The sequence below is a fragment of the Salvelinus fontinalis genome, chromosome 22 (genome assembly GCF_029448725.1).
Source record: "Salvelinus fontinalis isolate EN_2023a chromosome 22, ASM2944872v1, whole genome shotgun sequence".
In the NCBI taxonomy this organism is placed as follows: Eukaryota; Metazoa; Chordata; class Actinopteri; order Salmoniformes; family Salmonidae; genus Salvelinus; species Salvelinus fontinalis.
The window spans coordinates 18104944-18127631 of NC_074686.1; the positions used below are offsets into that span (position 1 = coordinate 18104944).

Below are 22688 nucleotides of genomic sequence, written 5' to 3' on the forward strand. Positions count from 1 at the left end.
TAATTCCCAAAAATGTATTGGGGGGGGGCTAGGAGGTAGTGGGCCTAGGGCAGGTAGGAGACCTGCGCCCACTTCTCAGGCTTACCGTGGAGAGCGGGAGTACGGGCAGGCGCCGTGTTACGCAGTAGAGCGCACGGTGTCTCCTGTACGAGTGCATAGCCCAGTGCGGGTTATTCCACCTCCCCGCACTGGTAGGGCTAGATTGGGTATTGAGCCAGGTGTCATGAGGCCAGTGCGTCTCCTCGGCCGGCATACATGGCACCTGCCTTACGCATGGTTTCCCCGGTTCGCCTACATAGCCCGGTGCGGGTTATTCCACCTCCCCGCACTGGTCGGGCAACCGGGAGTATTCAACCAGGTAAGGTTGGGCAGGCTCAATGCTCAAGAGTGCCAGTACGTCTCCACGGTCCGGTATTTCCGGCGCCACCTCCCCGCCCCAGCCTAGTACCTACAGTGTCTACACTACGCACTAGGCTACCAGTGCGTATCCTGAGCCCTGTTCCTCCTCCACGCACTCTCCCTGTAGTGCGTGTATCTAGCCCGGTGCCTCCAGTTCCGGCACCACGCACTAAGCCACCTGTGCGTCTCCAGAGCCCTGAACACACTGTATCTTCCCCCCCTACTAATCCTGATGTGCTTGTCCTCAGCCCGGTGTCACCAGTGCCGGTACCTCGCATCAGGTATAGAGTGGGCTTTGAGAATGCAGTGTGCCCTGTTCCTGCTCCCCGCACTAGTAGGAAGGTGCTTATCCTTAGCCCGGTGCCTCCAGTTCCGGCACCACGCACCAGGTCTACAGTGCGCCGTATCCGGCCAGAGCCATCCGTCTCCCCAGCGCCATCTGAGCCATCCGTCTCCCCAGCGCCATCTGAGCCATCCGTCTCCCCAGCGCCATCTGAGCCATCCGTCTCCCCAGCGCCATCTGAGCCATCCGTCTCCCCAGCGCCGTCTGAGCCATCCGTCTGCCAGGAGCCTGCAAAGCCGCCCGTCTGCCATGAGCCTGCAAAGCCGCCCGTCTGCCATGAGCCTACAGAGCCATCCGCCAGACAGGAGCCGCTAGAGCCGTCAGCCAGACAGGATCTGCCAGAGCCGCCAACCAGACAGGATCTGCCAGAGCCGCCAACCAGACAGGATCTGCCAGAGCCGCCAGCGAGCCATGAGCAGCCAGAGCCGTCAGAGAGCCATGAGCAGCCAGAGCCGTCAGAGAGCCATGAGCTGCCAGAGCCGTCAGAGAGCCATGAGCAGCCAGAGCCGTCAGAGAGCCATGAGCAGCCAGAGCCGTCAGAGAGCCATGAGCAGCCAGAGCCGTCAGAGAGCCATGAGCAGCCAGAGCCGTCAGAGAGCCATGAGCAGCCAGAGCCGTCAGAGAGCCATGAGCAGCCAGAGCCGTCAGAGAGCCATGAGCAGCCAGAGCCGTCAGAAAGCCATGAGCGTCGAGAGCCGTCAGAGAGCCATGAGCGTCGAGAGCCGTCAGCCTGCCATGAGCGTCGAGAGCCGTCAGCCTGCCATGAGCGTCGAGAGCCGTCAGCCTGCCATGAGCGTCGAGAGCCGTCAGCCTGCATAGACCTGCCAGAGTCCCTCAGCCAGGATCTGCCAGAGTATATCAGCCGGGACCTGCCCCTTATCCCGGTGCTGGTCTTTGTCCCGGTGCTGCCCCTTATCCCGGTGCTGCCCCTTATCCCGGTGCTGCCCCTTGTTCCGGTGCTGCCCCTTGTCCCGGTGCTGCCCCTTGTCCCGGTGCTGCCCCTTGTCCCGGTGCTGCCCCTTGTCCCGGTGCTGCCCCTTGTCCCGGTGCTGCCCCTTGTCCCGGTGCTGCCCTTTCTCCTGGTGCTGGCCGTTTATTTAGGGGATGTGAGTTTTAGGGTGGTCATTGGGAGGGGAAGACAGAAGCAGGGAGTGACTATGGTGGTGTGGGGACAGCGTCCTGAGCCGGAGCCACCACCGTGGTCAACTGCCCACCCAGACCCTCCCCTGGACTTTGTGCTGGTGCGCCCGGCGTTCGCACCTTGAGGGGGGAGTTCTGTAACGGTCCTGACCTGTTTTATGTTGTTTTTTATGTGTTTATGGTCAGGGCATGTGTTTTGGGTGGGCAGTCTATGTTATCTGTTTCTATGTTGGTTTTGGGTTGCCTGGTATGGCTCTTGATTAGAGGCAGGTGGTTTGCATTTTCCTCTAATTAAGAGTCATATTTAGGTAGGGCGTTCTCACTGTTTGTTTGTGGGTGATTGTCTCCTGTGTCGTGTAATGTATGTACCATACGGGACTGTTTGGCTGTTCGTTTCGTTTTCGATGTCGTCTGTTTCCTGTCCGTGAGTTTACGTTTAGTTTTGTAAGTTTATGTTCAGGTTTCGTCAACGTTGTTTTCTTGTTTTGTATTTTTGAAAGTGTTTTGTTTTTCGTGTTGCCATCATCGTTGTGTGAAATAAAAAGATGGCTTATTTCCCTGAAGCTGCATTTTGGTCTGATGATCCTTCTCTCCTCTCCTCGTCCGAGGATGAGGAGAGCGACAGCCTTTACAGGTAGAGATCGAATTGGGACCGTCTCATTGGAGTCCTAAGAAAAGCTTGTTTTTTCACCAAAAAAATTAATATATTTCACCGTAGGAAAAGGCCAGGGTTCAAATTCAAATGGTGTTTTCAAATACTTATATTGGCCTTAGTATTCACAGTATTTATAAATGAATGACTGCTTTCAAATGCTTTCATTATACTTTTCTTTGGACACTGACAGTATAAAACTTCATTGGAAATGAGTGTGCAAGTCAGGGTCATGGCATTTAGTTTAGTCTTGGGTCTTGGCAAAGTATTTTATAGTTATTGTGGCTTACGGAAGCAGTTTGACAGTTATGCGTCTTGGCAAAGAGGTTTATGGTTAATGAGTCCTGGCAAAGGGTCCATGTGTAGAGGAAGTGGACAAACGATGAGGGGTAAGTTAAGGTGTCATTCTAGGATCCTTCCATTTATTGACACATGATTGCCATGGTCTTTCTTTTGGTAACAAGGTTTTTAATAGATGGTTTGTGGTTGCTTTGTGTTGACAGCAGTGCTCAGACTTATACTACAGAATAAGCTGGCAGCCCTTTTCTCTTAAAGATTACAGTTGGTTTTCACTGTTTTAAAACTTCTTATACCATGGCATTGTTGAGTACTTGATTCTGATTAGCTTGAAGGGCATTCTAGAGCGTGTATTATTTCCCTATGACGCATGGTGTATCAGCACGGTAGAATTCAATGGCTATAGTTCATTATTGCATGTTCTATTGAGCTTCTGTACTTTCGAAAAGCAAAAGTCAAGTTGAAAACCTTGTTGGCATTGTTGAATTTGATTTTCATAATGGCAAGCTAGGACTGATGGTTTGGCTAGCTAAACTAGGAAGCCTGTTCCGTTTGGTTACCAAGGCAACTATTGGAGCACAGGAGGTTGGTGGCGCCTTAATTGGGGAGGACAGGCTTGTGGTCATGGCTGGAGCAGCATGAGTGAAATGGTATCAAACATGTTTGATGCCATTCCATAGGCTCCGTTCCAGCCATTCTTATGATCCGTCTTCCCCTCAGCAGCCTCCACCCTACTGTAGCTATCTAGTAAACTTGCTAGCTACTTCAGTGGATGTTGAGCACATTCTTCAAACTCTTTGAGCTTTGTAAAGGCTTTTTCACCAGAACTTTAACTTTTGCAATGCCTTTTTCCTAGTGAATTCTATTGACTCTTTTGGGGGGGCCATGCATCCATGCTCTCATCTAGGACCTGATATCCCAATATCTAAACTAAGTGGCTGACTGTCCTGTCTTTCAGAAATACAACGCTGACTATGACCTCTCAGCCAAGGAAGGGGCAGACACTCTAGCCTTTGTGTCACTACTGGAGGAGAAACTGCTCCCTGCATTGGTGAGATCTGCCTGTGGAGAGGGCTATGGAGGAATGAAAAAGAAGACAGTTAGTAGATTATTTTTCTCTGTTCACATACCATGTAGAACAGAGAAAAAGAAAAGCGAAGTGAGGAGAAAGAGCAGGTAAAGGATGTCTATGGTGTAGCAAATCATGCTAAAGTAGGGGAATGGGGTTAACACACACACACACACACACACACACACAGACACATAAAAAACATCCACACATTTTAACATTCCCATTATCGCCTTTCGGTGGAGGTTGATGATAAAAAAATATCAAAGGTTTCTGCTCTTTTAGTCTGTGCCAGGGGGAGGAGTCGGAGCAGATACCCCTGTGGATTCAGGAACGCTTTCAAGTCATTGAAAAAGAAACTCTGTCTGACCCACTCCTAATAGATATGCTTTCTAAATGCTTTCGCCTGGCATGACCTTCCATGGGCGAGGTTAAATGCTAGGTTCTGTCTTGGTAATGCAGTTTCTCTCTTAACATTACAAGAAAAGTAAGCTATTGTGAAATATTCTTTATAACTGTGAAATATTTGACTTTTACTCAGCTTAAGGTTAAAGGGGAAGTAGGCATTCATCGTCAAAGCCTTTGAAGTCTTCAAAACTTTTGAAGCTTAATTGAGCATTGATTAGCAGCTATAGTACCAAGCTTTATGGCCATGTTCCAATTTCCATTCTAGCATAGCACTTAGTGTGCAGCAATATATCGGGCATGTATTCTTAGTAGTAGGCTAGTATGAACATTGGAACAAGGCTCAGGGACGGACATGGCTTGCCTGTGTTTACTCTTTGGGTCCTGTGGAGAATCCTCATAAGTTTACCATGACCAACCTGTGCCGTATTTCTTGTATAAAAGCATCTGGCATCCTGTGTAAAAGAGGGAATGAAACGGACGACAGACATTGTGTCTCAGGGTGGATGGAGATGCATCTAGAAACAAGCAGAAGAGTCTCAAGTATCTTTGATGACCCCTGGGGTGACCCCTTGCATCTGCATCGAGCCTCTGGGAATAAAGCAACAGTATGGCCTTACGATTAGGGAAATGGGACCCCAAGATGGTCAGGTTAAAAACTGTTGTGCCCCTGGTTAAGTTGCATGCATTATGATAACAAAAGGATCAACTGTTGGAAAGTCAGGGTGGTCCTGTCCTCTTAATTCACCGGTCTGTTTTAAAAAAAGGTGCATTTGATCTTCATTGTTGTGTTGGATCTATAAAGTGCCGTTTGATCGTCATTTGTTGTATGTAGTTGCTCTAGCCAGTGGTCACTAACCTTTTCTGAGTCAAGATCACTTTCTGAGTCAAAATGCAAGCTGAGATCTACCGCACAGATTTTTTTATAGGCCCAATACATTATCACTGCATATTGGCTGTGCTTGAATTACCTGCCAATATTATTCTTCTCAGACCATTTTGAAATTATAATTCAACAATTTTGGCATATGATCACATAGATCACATAGGTCATTTTTTGTATTAATTGAGGCACAGCTAAGTGAGCATAATAATTAGCTTATTTGTTTTACTTGACTGATGGCCTGCATCTGATGGTCAGTCTGAGGGGAGGGAGGGAGCAGCGGTGAGGCTGCCTCTCACCCGAAACAAATAAGAAATAGAAAATGCTTTGGTGATCGACCAATCGATCGTGATCGACCGGTTAGTGACCACTGCTCAAGCGAGTACTGTATGCCCCCTCTATTCCCCTCCATCCATTTACAGTGCCTTCAGAAAGTATTCATATCCCTTGACTTATTCTACAGTTTGTTGTTACAGCCTGAATTCAAAATGGATTAGATTAGATTTTTTTGTCACCCATCTACACACAATACCCCATAATGACAAAGTGAAAACATGTTTTAGATTTTTTTGCAAATTTATTGAAAATGAAATACATAGGGCCTCCTGAGTGGCACAGCGGTCTAAGGCACTGCATTACAGTGCAAGCAATTGTGCTTGCATACAGACCCGGGTTCAATCCCAGGCTGTGTCACAGCCGGCCGTGACTGGGAGACCCATGAGGCGGCACACAATTAGCCCAGCGTCGTCCGGGATAGAGGAGGGTTTGGCCAGGCGGGATTTCCTTGTCCCATCGCACTCTAATGACGCCGTGGCGGGCTGGGGGTCAGTAAGCTGACACATTGGTGCGGCTGGCTTCCGGGTTAAGTGAGCAGTGTGTCAAGAAGCAGTGCGGCTAGGCATGGTCGTGTTTAGGAGGACGCATGACTCTCGACCTTCGCCTCTCCCAAATCCGTAGGGGAGTTGCAGCGATGGGACAAGACTGAGAAAAGGGGGTAAAAGTACAAATAAATTAAAAATATGAGTCTTTCTGGGTATGTCTCTTAGAGCTTTGCACACCTGGATTCAACAACATTTGCCAGTTTATTATTTTCAAAATTCTTCAATCTCTGTCAAATTGGTTGTTTACTGTTGCTAGACAACTATTTTTAAGTCTTGTCATAGATTTTCAAGCAGATTTAAGTCAAAACTGTAACTCGCCCAGTCAAGAATATTCACTATCTTCTTGGTAAGCGACTCCAGTATAGATTTGGCCTTGTGTTTTAGGTTGTTGTCCTGCTGAAAGGTGAATTAATCTCCCAGTGTCTTCTAGAATCAAATCAAATTTTATTTGTTCCATGCACCGAATACAACAGGTGTAGACCTTACTGTGAAATGCTTACTTACAAGCCCTTAAACAACAATGCAGTTTGAAGAAAATAGTTATGAAAATATTTACTAAATAAACTAAATTTAAAAAAAGTTTTAAATAAAATAACAATAACAAGGCTTAATACAGGTGGTACCGGTACCGAGCCAGTGTGCAGAGGGGGGGGGGGGGTCAATGCAAATAGTCCGGGTGGCCATTGTATTAATTGTTCAGCAATCTTATGCTTGCGGGTAGAAGCTGTTATGGGGCCTTTTGGACCTAGATTAACAAATTGGGAACAGTGGACGTGGCGCTGGAACACCGAGAACATCACCTTCCCACTCAACTTCCTGCTGCCCAACCGCATTCACAACCAGCAACTGGAGAGGCTGAGGCTGGTGAGGGGAGACCCCACACTGGAGCCCGGGGATCAGCTGGAGAAAGTGAGAAGGGACGGTTGAGGGTGTAAAATACATATTGTGGGAGAAGATAAGACTGAGTGTGAATTGACACAATGGGATTTGGCAAATGGGCAGGTAACAGGTGGAGGGATGAGATGAAAGGTAAAGAAGAGGAGAAGGATGCAAAAGAGAGGAACAAAGAGTTGATCATTCAGACAGTGAGAAATAAGAGATGGATGGGAGTGATGAAAGAGTGTCTTGAGAAGCAAAGAGAAAGGAGGTGAAACATGAGTTGATAATGAGATGTGAAATGATAGGGGTTATACGGTCAAGTCTATGGATGGACTATCATCAAAGTAGTCCACGTTGAAAATAGCAGCTAGCTATTACCAGAGAGAGGCCCCTGGATTGCCTCTTTGGTACCCTGACGTGGAGAGGGTAGTTCATAGTAATTGAAAGAAGCCAAAACAGTCTGTGTTTTCACAACACGTGGTAATTGGGTCAGACGGTTCATCTCCATGGAAACCACGTTCAGGAATAATTAGTGAGGTGGTTTCAGGGGGGGGGGGTTAATAATAAAGGGGTATTGTTCTCAAAGATCCCACCCTAAAACATTCTGTAATATTTTTTTTAATGCTATATCAGCGTGTGCATTGACTCGGTTTGTAACTGGGGGATGGGCAACTCCGGTCCTTGGGGGGAACCGGAGTTGCCCATCCCTGGTGTAACTAACTGTACACATAACAATGTTCTGGCTTCATTGAGGGATGGGTCATAAATAAGCTCCATGTGCACTTGCTGATGACCTTTTTCATAAATGCAAATACAGTTGTTCAGGCTGTGAATGCTTCTGTATGTCCATGCTAACGGTTGTCTGGGGGCTTTGGATCTCCTCCACAGCTTTACCAAGACGTGCTGGAGTGCATGACCCTGCTCTCTCACTGCCTGGGCTTACACAAGGTCTTCTTCAGGGATTCGTAAGTGGCTGCTGTGCACAAAATGCAAATTATGTTAAATGTTTTTGCTAAATTGCATGCGAAGCAAATTATGTGAACTTTGGCTATGTTCAAAAGCCATACTGTCTTTCAGATGAGTGTGTATACTGCCGTGATGAAGCCACTTTGTGCATTGTCTCCCCAGCCCATCCTCTTTGGATGCCTATGTGTTCGGTCACCTCGCCCCCCTGCTGAAGGTGAAGTTGCCTAATGGGAAACTCCTCCAACACCTCAACTCCCAGGACAACCTGCGGCACTACTGCACCAACGGCCTGGTCCTCTATTTCCCCTCAGAGGGCGGAGGTAAGTTCCCTGGAGTATTGTTTCTCAACTCCGTTCTTCGGGTAGTATCCCCAACAGTACAGTCACTTTTGTTGTAGCACAGGGCAAACACACCTGATTTTAACTTGTCAAGTGGATGATTGGTGGACTGGTTCTATCAAAAAGCTGGACTGTTTGGGATACTCGAGAACCAAAGTTCAGACGTACTGATCTCGAGTACCTAGTCTAGCAGTGTGACACTCAACTCCAAAACACTGAAAACTCTAACTGTATTAACAATCAATTGCAAAAACTGGTTTTGTTATGATAAGCTGTGTGCAGAGACGTCATGCTTTCTTCTCTTTGACTCTCATCCCAGGTGTCAGTCCATTTGGACGATAGTGACTTTGACAACGAGCCCCATAAACAACGCAACCAAATCCTGTCGTTCCTGTTCGCCATGGGCTCGATGCTGGGCATTTTTATGGGGATCGCCAGCATCCAGCACGTCTGACCGCAGGCAGCGCTAGTGGGACCCCACCACATCAAGGAGGAGGAAGAGAAATGAGCAGGACTGGCTCTGTATAGGACTAGGAACAAGGAGACATTGTGAAGGGAAAATGGACGTTCTCTGATTTATTCTGTGTACTGAAATAAGGGAACTGGAATTACATTCCTCAAAAATCTCAATCCCCCACAATGCACGATAATAATTTGTCAGAACAGACCACTCTTGGCATCCACCAACATGCCTAGTTGGGCGGTCTCCTTTTTTGGGGCTTGATTTTTGTTTTCTTGACATCCCAAGAAGGCATACCTTTTCTTGTCTCAGAATCTTCAAGTAAGTTTGAATATAATTGAAAAATGGTATGCCTTTCCTTTTTTTACCCCTAAAATCTCAATGGAAAACATATTCAACAGAATTATGCAGTAGAGCAGATATATTACCTGGAAGTTATTCTTTACATTGTTTGAGGTCTTTCCAAGGGGACTTTAACGTAACACAGAGAATGTTTCTGTCTCACGAACGCAGTATTCTTTTTATCGATCACCCAAAGAAAGGTGACTTATTGAAAACATGCATATGGTTTGTTATTGGGAAACAATGATGCTGTACAGCTCTGCTTCCCAGCCCTATGCAATTAACTAGTAGACTGTAAGATGGAAGAACACTGAGTGGAACAGAATGCTGTCCCTCTTCCTTTCCTGTGATTCAAAAAAAAAAGTATGCTCTTTTGTGGCACCCATGTTAGTCTTTCTTTACCACTCAACAATCTATTATTGCTTGTCAGAATTCTGTGAGAACGGACCACCAGTTTTCAGTGGCATAAAACGTACAGAACATAGATGTGGTAAAGAGGTCAATAGAACGCATCAAAACAATGGAAATGCCATGGAAACACGTGGGGGAAAGATGCCGTGGGGGAAAGATGCCGTGGGGGAAAGATCCCAAATCTCCTCATTGCCCCCAGCAAAATTATCCTACATTTAGGCTATTGTTTATGGTATATTGCACTATGTTGAGGTAAAAATCGGAGTACAATGATTGTATGGATGTCAACCCCAATATATATTCATGTTATCATGACCAAACAACTGCATTACAGTTAAAAAAGACTTTGAATACCACCACCGATTTGTCTATGCTAGCTATGCTACGAGTTTATGTGAACGGGAGTTAGCATTTAGCAGTCACTTCTTCTAAACCTGAAAAGGGACTACTTCTATTAATGTTGTGCAGCGAAAACAGCCAAATATATCAAAATCTGACTTTAGTATACACAATGTGGGCCTGTTACAATACATAAATCATGACGGATTTGATGAATATTCACTTTGTTAGATCAGATTTGTTCAGTGTGTGCCAATCTGGCGTCCTTCTATACCCCACAGTCTGTGTTCAATTGAACTCTTTTACGCATATATTGTAGATACACTACACAACAAAAGTATGTGGACACCCTTCAAATTAGTGGATTTGGCTATTACAGCCACACCCGTTCCTGACAAGCACACATCCTTGCAATCTCCATAGACAAACATTGGCAGTAGAATGGCCTGATTGAAGAGCTCAGAACCATTCCAACAAGTTAATTTGTCATATTTCTGCCCTGCTAGAGTTGCCCCAGTCAACTGTAAGTGCTGTTCTTGTGAAGTGGAAACATCTCGGCGCAACAACGGCTCAGCTGCTAAGTGGTAGGCCACACAAGCTCACAGAACGGGACCGCTGAGTGTTGAAGCGCGTAGTGTGTAAACATCATCTGTCCTCGGTTGCAACACTCACTACCAAGTTCCAAACTGCCTCTGGAAGCAATGTCAGGACAAGAACTGTTCATCAGGAGCTTCATGAAATGGGTTTCCATGGCCGAGCAGCCGCACACAGGCCTAAGATCACCATGTGCAATGCCAAGCGTCAGCTGGAGTGGTGTAAAGTTTGCCGCCATTGGACTCTAGAGCAGTGGAAACGCGTTCTCTGGAGTGATGAATCACGCTTCACCATCTGGCAGTCCGACGGACCAATCGGAGTTTGGCGGATGCCAGGAGAACGCTACCTTCCAGAATGCATAGTGCCAACTGTAAAGTTTGGTGGAGGGGGAATAATGGTCTGGGGCTGTTTTTCAAGGTTCAGGCTCCTTAGTTCCAGTGAAGGGTAATCTTTACGCTACAGCATACAATGACATGCTAGACAATTCTGTGCTTCCAACTTTGTGGCAACAGTTTGGGGAAGGCCCTTTCCTGTTTCAGCATCACCATGCCCCGGTGAACAAAGCGAGGTCCGTACAGAAATGGTTTGTCATGATCGGTGTGGAAGAACTTGACCCTGCCTGTACAGAGCCCTGACCTCAACCCTATTGAACACCTTTTGGAGGAATTGGAACACTGACTGCGAGCCAGGCCTAATCGCCCAACATCAGTGCCCAACCTCACTAATGCTCTTGTGGCTGAATGGAAGCAAGTCCCCGCAACAATGTTCCAACATCTATTGGAAAGCCTTCCAGAAGAGTGGAGGCAAAGGGGGGACTAACTCCATATTAGTGCCCGACCTCACTAATTAAAGCCCATGAATTTGGAATGAGATGTTCGTCGAGCAGTTGTCCACATACTTTTGTTCATGTAGTATAGAATCGTCATAAATAGAGCATCAGACACAATCCGTTATAGTCTACAGAGCAGACAATCACATATTGCCTCCACAAAACATTTCTATCGGAATGTTATGTTACGTTACACTCTCCTGCACAAGCCCTGGTTCTTGTTCTTCTGAGGTTGCATATAAACAATGAAATTCATACACACTCAATAATATGCTGATAAATGTCTCCAACTGACAACAATGTTTGTGTGTTCTATGATGATCTACATTTGAGGCAACCACTACGAGGAGGGGGATATTATTTTCACCATATGTTTTGTCTCGACATGAACCTTTTGACCTGTCTGTGTTGCCATTTTGTACAATGCAGGCCAAAACATTGCCAATGAGACATATTTGGATTAGATCAATCACACTAATTATACTTTAGGTTAAACAGTCTCTCAAGAATCAATCTGCAACCACTTTATTTCAGAAAAGAAAAGTATAATCTGAAGGCATAAACCCATATCCATGACAATCTCAGCAGTGGTACTAAGGCCAAGAGACAATAAAAACAAATGTTCATAAATACATAAGATCCTTCTGGAAGACGCTGGCAGGTCAAATTTGGCTGTTGGCTCTGGTCTAATAGGATTGTCAATTCAATCCTGTGGGATTCTTTTTTTAATAAAATGGTGCTGTTTGTTGTTAAATGAATATCCCTTATTTATGAGAGCTCAACCCTTACAAAAAAGATTGCAGTCAGAGGGCAGTATAACTGCAGTTAGAATGCAGTATACCTCAGTTATTCTGCAATTACTATGTCCAAAATACCAGAGTCCACTGCAGTTACTCCACTTTTACTGCAGTTTCAAAACTGCAATCTTTTTTGTAAGGGAATGATACAAGTCTTATGCACACAAATGAATCTGACTCATTGCACCATAATAGAAAATGCAGTGTGATTGCAGTCATGTACAACAAGTAAGCAGTCTTATAATTGTCAGTTTATCATTAGGCTATGCAAGCTGGAGACAGTGAGCGCACAGAGGCAGTAAAACTTGTATTTGATTGACAAGCATCGTTATATTGCCCTGTTCACTGTCTGTAGTAGCTCGCAGCTCATCTCATGTTTCTCATTTGGGAGATGAGGAAAGTGTTCGGCGCAGCACACCCCAAGCTCCTCGGATCACGAGTGAGACCCGCTGACATCTTTCACCTTCACCAGAAGCATTCTTCTGCCTGGCGCGCGGAGTGCGACCGTGCGAGACAACATTTCTTGACAACCCATCCGCGCTGGTCAGCGTGCCCGTTGAGGAGTCTTCACACAGTTCCACTCGCGTTTCTTTACTTCCGTGGAGTCAAAGTTGAAAAGTTAGACATTAGGTTATTTGGGCAACGTTCATAAACGTTGTGCCTTTACGATGGATATGGGGAGGCTTATGCAACATTTTCTACTTGTGAGCGCGTCGCTTCTCTTGGGCTTCAGCAGGTCTTCAGAAATGCAAGGTAATTAAAAAATATTACTCATGCTTTGACAAAGTATTATTCTGATGTTAGTTTTCATTGCAATGTTAGTGAAGCCCCTCTGCATCGTTCACTGACTGTGTGCCACAACTTCTGTAAAATAATTCAATAGTAAAAAGTCTAATGATTACTGTTGTAATACTTATCAAATTCACTAGAATTTTGAAGGAAAGCGGTTTTGAGGCATTCTAATTAGGCTACGTTCAATTTGCCCAATTATAGACCCGAGTGTCTAAAAAAAAAACAAATGGACACTGCTGTGCCGGACACGAAATGAGCGCTTTTCTGAACTGCTTGCAATCGCTCATCACCTCGTTCAATATTTGGGGTCATGCAAATTGAAGGACCACACCACAAAAACGCCCCAGTTGCTTTTTGCGTACTACATAATCTCTATCATTTTACATTGCAATGTCATGTGAATAATACAATGCATTCGGGAAAGTATTCAGACCTCTTGACTATTCCACATTTGGTTACCTCACAGCCTTATTCTAAAATTGATAACATTTATTTTTTCCCCTCATCAATCTACACACCGTTAAATCTAACAATTTAATTAATTTTAGAATAATGCTGTAACGCAATAAAATGTGGTAAAAGTCAAGGGGTCTGAATACTTTATGATTGCACTGTAAATGACACATATTAAGCATACATTTGCTTTATAAAGAGCTCTTAAACTTGAAATGGTAAACGTCTATAGCCTACTATTTTTTTAACTTAATTTTGGATACAAAGGCTGCTGTCTCTATACAAGACAAAATAGATGACCAGATGTCCGCTATTTGCTGTTAAGAAAGCATTCCACCAGTGAAACAGTAAACACTCATGGATCCACCTGCCACTAGTAGGTGGTTGCTGAACCATATGGTGCAATTGAGCCAGACAATAGACGATGGGCAGAGTTTTTCACAAGGTCCTGTCCACAATGATGATGCAGCGATCGAATGGATGTCACCTCAAGGTGTGTGTGTGTGTGTCTGTGTAAACGTCAACTATGACCCACTGAGAGTGAGGAGATAGTTGAGATATTCTAATTATACCTGTCCATCATACTGATTTCTAATGGTTACTGGCCCATACAACAGTCCTTTTAAAGAGAAGGACCACCTCACAAATTCTTAACCCCTGGGGTCATTGCTGCTCTGCCTTTCCATTCACAAGGGCTGCTTTCAGTGGGACTGAACATTCAGAATGATGTAGCTAGAAATGGTAGGTATAGACTACTCACTCTATATAGACTAGACTCACTCTTCACCTATACAATTGAGAATCTGTACTATACGGTGCATTTCTATCTGCAGTGCTCAGCATTCTGCTCTACTAATCAAGCCCACCCCACTCAGTAGCATTGATTTAACAGTGTTCTTAAAGTTGGGGATAGGGGAATGAAGAGGGTGTCCAGAAGGAGACCTTTCGGTATGGATCACAAGGTAGAGGGTGATAACATTTATATATACACTGCTCAAAAAATGAAGGGAACACTTAAACAACACAATGTAACTCCAAGTCAATCACACTTCTGTGAAATCAAACTGTCCACTTAGGAAGCAACACTGACTGACAATAAATGTCACATGCTGTTGTGCAAATGGAATAGACAAAAGGTGGAAATTATAGGCAATTAGCAAGACACCCCCAATAAAGGAGTGGTTCTGCAGGTGGTGACCACAGACCACTTCTCAGTTCCTATGCTTCCTGGATGATGTTTTGGTCACTTTTGAATGCTGGCGGTGGTTTCACTCTAGTGGTAGCATGAGACGGAGTCTACAACCCACACAAGTGGCTCAGGTAGTGCAGCTCATCCAGGATGGCACATCAATGCGAGCTGTGGCAAGAAGGTTTGCTGTGTCTGTCAGCGTAGTGTCCAGAGCATGGAGGCGCTACCAGGAGTCAGGCCAGTACATCGGGAGACGTGGAGGAGGCCGTAGGAGGGCAACAACCCAGCAGCAGGACCGCTACCTCCACCTTTGTTGCAAGGAGGAGCAGGTGGAGCACTGCCAGAGCCCTGCAAAATGACCTCCAGCAGGCCACAAATGTGCATGTGTCTGCTCAAACGGTCAGAAACAGACTCCATGAGGGTGGTATGAGGGCAAGACGTCCACAGGTGGGGGTTGTGCTTACAGCCCAACACCGTGCAGAACGTTTGGCATTTGCCAGAGAACACCAATATTGGCAAATTCGCCACTGGCGCCCTGTGCTCTTCACAGATGAAAACAGGTTCACACGCACATGTGACAGACGTGACAGAGTCTGGAGACGCCGTGGAGAACGTTCTGCTGCCTGCAACATCCTCCAGCATGACCGGTTTGGCGGTGGGTCAGTCTTGGTGTGGGGTGGCATTTCTTTGCGGGGCCGCACAGCCCTCCATGTGCTCGCCAGAGGTAGCCTGACTGCCGTTAGGTACCGAGATGAGATCCTCAGACCCCTTGTGAGACCATATGCTGGTGCGGTTGGCCCTGGGTTCCTCCTAATGCAAGACAATGCTAGACCTCATGTGGCTGGAGTGTGTCAGCAGGTCCTGCAAGAGGAAGGCATTGATGCTATGGACTGGCCGCCCGTTCCCCAGACCTGAATCCAATTGAGCACATCTGGGACATCATGTCTCGCTATATCCACCAAAGCCACGTTGCACCACAGACTGTCCAGGAGTTGGCGGATGCTTTAGTCCAGGTCTGGGAGGAGATCCCTCAGGAGACCATCCGCCACCTCATCAGGGGCATGCCCAGGCGTTGTAGGGAGGTCATACAGGTACGTGGAGGCCACACACACTACTGAGCCTCATTTTGACTTGTTTTAAGGACATTACATCAAAGTTGGATCAGCCTGTAATGTGGTTTTCCACTTTCATTTTGAGTGTGACTCCAAATCCAGACCTCCATGGGTTGATACATTTGATTTCCATTGATAATGTTTGTGTGATTTTGTTGTCAGCACATTCAACTATGTAAAGAAAAAAGTATTTAATAAGAATATTTAATTCATTCAGATCTAGGATGTGTTATTTTAGTGTTCCCTTTATATTTTGAGCAGTGTATATACATTACCAGTCAAAAGTCTGGACACACCTACTCATTCAAGGGTTTTTATTATATTTTTAAAAAAGTCTACATTGTAGAATAATAGTGAAGACATCAAAACTATGAAATAACACATAAGGAATCATGTAGTAACCAAAAAAGTGTTAAAAAAGATTCTTCAAAGTAGCCACCCTTTGCCTTGATGACAGCTTTGCTATGGAATTCTTGGTCACCTCCCTGACCAAGGCCCTTCTCCCGATTGCTCAGTTTGGACAGGTGGCCAGCTCTAGGAAGAGTCTTAGTGGCCCCAAACTTCTTCCATTTAAGAATGATGGAGGCCACTGTGTTCTTGCAGAAATGTTTGGGTACCCTTCCCCAGATCTGTGCCTCGACACAATCCTGTCTCGGAGCTCTACGGACAATTCCTTCGATCTCATGGCTTGGTGTTTGCTCTGACTTGCACTGTCAACTATGGGACCTTATATAGACAGGTGTGTGCCTTTCCAAATCATGTCCAATCAATTGAATATAACACAGGTGGACTCCAATCAAGTTGTAGAAACATCTCAAAGATGATAAATGGAAACAGGATGCCCGAGTTCAATTTCACATCTCATAGCAAAAGGTCTGAATACTTAATAAGGTATTACTGTTTTTTATTTTATATATTTGTAAAAATGTCTAAAAACATGTGGCCTCCCGGGTGGCGCAGTGGTCTAAGACTCTGGGTTCGAGCCCAGGCTCTGTCGCAGCCGACCGCGACCAGGAGGTCCATGGGACGACGCACAATTGGCCTAGCGTCGTCCGGGTTAGGGAGGGTTTGGCCGGTAGGGATATCCTTGTCTCACAAGCGACTCCTGTGGTGGGCCGGGGGCAGTGCACGCTAACCAGGTCGCTAGGTGCACGGTGTTTCCTCCGACACATTGGTGCGGCTGGCTTCCGGGTTGGATGCCCGCTGTGTTAAGAAGCAGTGTGGCTTGGAGGACGCATGTGTTTCGGAGGACGCATGGCTTCCGACCTTCGTCTCTCCCGAGCACGTACGGGAGTTGTAGCGATGAGACAAGATAGTAATTACTAACAAATTGGATATCACGAAATTGGGGAGAAAAGGGGGGTTACTTTTTTTTTTTTTTACTGTTTTTGCTTTGTCATTATGGGGTATTGATTGATGAGAAACATTTAATCCATTTTAGAATAAGGCCGTAACAACAAAATGTGAAAAAGTGATGGGGTTTGAATACTTTCCGAATGCACTGTATATTATGTGAGCTAAACATAAAGATAAAAAATATATCAAAGTATTTTTTATTGAATGTTTTAATGTTACTGCCCCCACTACAACAAAAAAATACTGAAATACATGTATTTTTGTCCTTGTAACGTTTAATTGAAATACTGTCGAATTCCATTCATTCATATGGAGGACTGCTACTTCTGAGGAGTGCCAATATGGCCGACTGGTGGCTTCAAAGCCTCTCATTGGCCAATACATAGTATCAGTAATCCAGGGTTTATATACATCATTTTTTAGAACCCGGGTCTCCTACACACCACGATATTGTGTTAACCCGCTGAACTAAAGCCTAGGCATTAGGTTCATTACTAACTGGTGATTTGGTAAACCATGCAGAGATAAGTACTGTAACTGCCTGACACCTGAACGTTTTAGCTTAGTTGGCTATTCTTCTGGTGTTCAGAAGAACTGCGTTTGAATGCAGTTGGTCACTATACTTGACATAATTCAGACTGAACAAATCCTCCACTGTGAAACTTTTCCCTGTAAATTTACAGCAATATACTGGCACCATAGTTACCAGTTTAATACTGTAATTTTGCTTTAAGTAAAACTCACACTGTAAACTATATTACAGCATCACTGCTGTAAAGCAAAATTACAGTATTAAACTGGCAACTGGGGTGTCAGTATAATGCTGTAAATTTACAGGGAAATACCTACAGTAATATACAATTATTTTACAATACTAAAAGCATTGCAGTTTGTCTTTAGAAGACAGCTCCCTGAAATGTAAAATTGTAAGAAAAACAATATGTGTACAAAAATATTTATTCAAATTCATAACATGAATTTCACATGAATTGCACTTTAACCATAAAGAACAACATTTGAAAAGAGCAACATTACAACTCCAGATAGTAGGGGTGTTACGTTCCTGACCGGTTTTCTGTTATTTTGTATGTGTTTGACGGTCAGGGCGTGAGTTTGGGTGGGTAGTCTATGTTATGTGTTTCTATGTTTGTTAAGGGTGACCTGATATGGCTCTCAATTAGAGGCAGGTGGTTTTCATTTCCTCTGATTGAGAGCCATATTAAGGTAGGTGTTTTCACATTGATTGTTGTGGGTGGTTGTCTTCCGTGTCTGTGTCTGCGCACCACACGGGACTGTTTCGGTTTGTTTGTTCGTTCGGTTTATGTAGTCTGTTCCTGTTCGTGAGTTCTTCGTGTTTTTATGTAAGTTGCATGTCCAGGTCTGTCTACTATGTTTTGTTATTTTGTTAATTATTCAAGTGTATTTCGTCAGTCTTCGTCTTGCAATAAATCAATATGTCTAACTACCACGCTGCATATTGGTCATCTGATCCGTCTCGCCTCTCCTCGTCCGAGGAGGAGGAAGAGCTAGAGTATCGTTACAAGGGGAGAGAAAGAGAGAGAGAGACAGAGAGAGATACAGTGATAAGAACATTGACAAATACTGGCCAATAATGTACTTCACCATACAAACCAAAACATCAGAATAGGTCATTCTTGAAAATACAGGATTATGTAAGAAAAAATCTGCTCTAAACAGATCAATGAAAAATAGGAAAACAACAGTTGAACAGGGAGGCATTTTTACAAAAAACTATAACAACAACTGCTTGCCTGGCTGTCTTTGAGAGAGAAATGAGAGAGAGATGGAGAGAGAAAGGGGCTGAGAGAGAAGGATGATAGAGAGGAGCGAGCAGGGCTAGACTGGAGCCAGAGAAGCACGCTACCGCAAGTCAAAACAGGCTCCGGGATGGGGCAAGCAGATCATTTGTTGACCCAACCTTCATGGCAGGATTTCGTTGGGCAAGATTTCTGAGAGAATGAGAGATGCTCGAATAAAGTCTCAAATAAATCTCGGTGGCATGCAGATTATCACGCCAATCTTTGAAACTCTGATCCTCCTTAGCTCTGATACGTCAACTAGGACAAACATGGAAATAGAAAGGATAGAAAGAGAGAAAATGCTATTACTATGACTACTACTACTACTATTACTATTACTATGACTACTACTACTACCATTACTATTACTATGCCTACTACTACTACCATTACTATTACTATGACTACTACTACTACTATTACTAATGCTATGACTACAACTACTACTCGCTGGGTAAAAAGGCAGATGACAACTGACAAATAAAGTTTGTGTTCATCAGGTGTGTGTGTTTGTGTACTTACATGTTGGAGTTTTTCCACTCAAACTCCTTCAGGTCTGTGAGAAAGCGTGTAACATGTAGGTCAATTGGCAATGGCTTCCTCTGAACGACCTTTCCGGTCTTGCGGCTCACTTCTGCTTTCGCTGTGCATTTGTTTCCTTCAGGGTTTATTCAAACCAGGAACCTGCCCAACCCAACATAAAATATATTAAATCAGTTGAGGCACTGAAAAAATAACACTAAGAAATATTATTGAAATGTAACTAACAAATGCTAAATGTAAGTGTTGGATCAGTGAATGTTCAATGCTTACCTCTGTATCAGCTCCAAGGCTGCAGAGGTCGACTCCTGGTAAAGTGCTGCTAAGCAGCTAAGTTGGACTCACTGTCCATAACACAGACCACTCTCCCCTCGATAGACACCATCCATTTTGAGGAACCTAATAGAGTATTTCCTGAAATACACAAAAGTAAGGGTGTTAGTGTGTACTTACTAGACATCTCTAGATAGCTACCACAATACTATATATTTCTGTACCATCCTTAAATCAAATAAATGTATTACCAAGCATGATCATCCTTGGTGTGTCAAGGAATTTGCGCCTCAACATCAACCCGAGTTGCAGTGACCTAAAATCACAAAACATACATATACAAAATATTAAAACCATGTGTAATAGTACAGTATAAACACCATTAATCATATATAAACTTTCTAAGTCTAAAAACACTATTCCTTACATCTGCCAGGAGGAGCAGAGATTTGTCCTTCTCTTTGAAGTGGGTCATCAACAAAAGAATGGGAGCAGTGGCTGTTAGATCGTCATTGCCTTTGATGTAACCGTCGATTTCATTCAGCAGGCACTGGATCTCACTCCTCAACCTGGTCTTTTGGCTTTTAAAAAAGTTGACAATTCTCTTACCCTTGTGCAGGAGAGTTTGAGTCAGGCGACTGTCAATCACGATGCCAGTGAGGGTAGTGAAGTGGTCGCAGAGACATAACTTGGTGAAAAGGAAAGGCCACTGTTCCTGGAGGTCACTGATGCTTGGAGGAGGACAAGTGTCCTATCCATTGTTACAGATCCTATACATTCTTAATTATCTTCCAAAAAAAAACAAAGAAAAAGAGTATGTTAGGCTGTGCGCTACACTCCATACCAGCACAAAAGGACAAACAAACAATTTACAGAAACATTTGTATATTTGTGTACTTTTATGTATTTTTGTAATTTCCGTCCCTTTTATTGCATATGCCTCGCTCCATCCTAGTATAAACCATTTATTTTGATGGCAAACAAACAAATTATATACAGAACCTTTTAACCTTGTGTGTGTGTTTACACTCTTAGAAAAACGGTTCCGAAAGGGTTCTTTGGCTGTCCCCATAGGAGAACCCTTTTTGGTTCCAAGTAGAACCCTTTTGGGTTCCATGTAGAACCCTCTGTGGAAGGGTTCTACATGGAACCCAGAAGAGTTCTACCTGGAACCAAAAGGGTTATACATGTATCTGGAATCAAAATGGGATCTTCAAAGGGTTCTCCTATGGGGACAGCCAAATAACCATTTTAGGTTCTAGATAGCACCTTTTTTTCATAACAATTACATAAATATGTTACATTTACATTTATCAATCAAGATCTCACCTCTTTGGTTGAAGGACTGAAGCAAATCCCGGCACTATATTGGCGTCAAATGGTATTTTATGTCCTCCGGCTGAACATATTCAAGGTCGTTAATATTCTCCACTCCAACATTTTCCCTCAGATGCTCCGACAAAGATCTCACCATCTTGGTCTCCAACTCAAGCAATTGGTGTTTAATTGCATCTTGAAGACCCTCCATGCCTACACTGGTTTAAGGAGAACACACTGAGTGATGCAGGGAAACAACAGAGAAACCTGACACTTCATAAACTGGTAGTGGGTAATAATTACTCAGTCTATCTTTATTAACACACACATAATTAATCAGAGAATCTGGTATAAAATGAACCCCGAGATCGACCAGTGACACAGACTGATACACCCCAACAATGAAATGGACCTGTGATTCTGTGACTAGAATCAGTGAGATCTTTCCAAATGTGTATCCCTCATCCTTTTCTTCCATTACAACAAGGCCTTTAGTGTATGTTGTTCATTTGTATACCATTTTAGACACCTCTGCAGTGCTTTGCTTTGTGAACCCTTTTGACTGTCCAGCTCCCTGAATGGAATTGTTATAGAATTGCTCCTCAAATTAATGCATGACACCAACAACTTTGATACTATGTGGAAACAATTGGCCGCTGCATAAGTAAGATTGGAGTAATTGGTGGTTCTCGGACAAGTTTTCTGGCACACTCCTTGAAGTAAGAGTGCTTGCTCTCAAACCTCAGTGTCCACAAACGAATGAGACAAATTGCAGGATGAGGTCGGGGTAGTGTAACAAGCAGTGATGCTTTGGTGCAAGGGCACTCCTCTACCCCACAAGAACTGTAGTTCGCCATGCTTCTATGGTTTTTTGCATGTGTAATGAATGCTTTAATATTTAGGAAACAGAAATCGCAGGATTTACACCTGTACATTCCCAATAAAGCTACTACCAGCTACCAGCCAGCCTGCAATATGAAAATTACACTACCCCCAGCCACCAAATTGCCTGCACACACCAAAAGAGCTATCAAGCTATACATTAATATGCAACTTATGCCAACCACACAATCTAAACAAAATAATTATAGACTACAAGGCTAAATAAAATATCAGTCTGTGCCTGATGTTTCAGATATCATTAATTTAACGTTGCATAATTAATGGTTGATAAGGATCACTTCTGAAAGATTAGCAAAAGCACAAGGAAAATTCAACTCACGTGGGAAAAATGTCACGACCATCGCCGTGAATAATGCTAGCAAGCTAACCACACAATCTGAAGAAAATAAAAGATAACTTTAATATCCTTCAGGGTAAAATATCAGTCTGTGCCTGTTGTTGCTGAATGTATTAATTTAATGGACTAATAAGGATAACAAAGGCATAGGGGGAATATTCCACTACACTTTTGCTAAATCACACGCACCCCGAGACTGAATAGAGCTAACGTTAACCAGAGATATTTAGAGAAAGGTGTCCAATGGAGTTTGCCATCTTTGAGCTATAGCTAACGTTAGTAAGCACCATTCCCCTTTCATCTGAGAGTTCCGTTCCTCTCATTCCAACTACAGAATCATCCAAAAAGTATACATCCTAAATACTAGATGTGTATTCGACATAGCTAAACTCTTGCTCCCTCCCTAGACAAACTGTATTTTTGTCCGGTGAAGCCTATGACCACTTTGCCACTAATACCATAGCGTTAGCACCATGTCACCCATGTCATGCACCCACCGGTTAAGTAGCCTATCCAAAGAAACACACATATGGATTTCTGCACGTTGTTAATACTAAAATGATTTGCTCTAT

General features: G+C 44.1%; 2 protein-coding genes across 2 annotated transcripts in view; both read left to right on the forward strand.

The window, feature by feature from the left end:
• Positions 1-8820, forward strand: part of LOC129819488 (metaxin-1-like) — a 30190-nt gene extending 21370 nt beyond the window's left edge. The window contains exons 4-10 of the mRNA XM_055875790.1: positions 3790-3882; positions 4672-4691; positions 6819-6978; positions 7214-7216; positions 7837-7913; positions 8077-8248; positions 8572-8820. Coding sequence (XP_055731765.1) covers positions 3790-3882; positions 4672-4691; positions 6819-6978; positions 7214-7216; positions 7837-7913; positions 8077-8248; positions 8572-8706 — 660 coding nt within the window. The 3' untranslated portion in view covers positions 8707-8820. The remainder of the gene's footprint in view (positions 1-3789; positions 3883-4671; positions 4692-6818; positions 6979-7213; positions 7217-7836; positions 7914-8076; positions 8249-8571) is intronic.
• Positions 8821-12398: 3578 nt separating this feature from the next.
• The window catches only part of LOC129819969 (thrombospondin-3b-like), a 32300-nt gene continuing 22010 nt past the window's right edge, over positions 12399-22688 (forward strand). Inside the window, exon 1 of the mRNA XM_055876711.1 lies at positions 12399-12777. Within this exon, the coding sequence (XP_055732686.1) occupies positions 12693-12777 (85 nt within the window). The 5' untranslated portion in view covers positions 12399-12692. The remainder of the gene's footprint in view (positions 12778-22688) is intronic.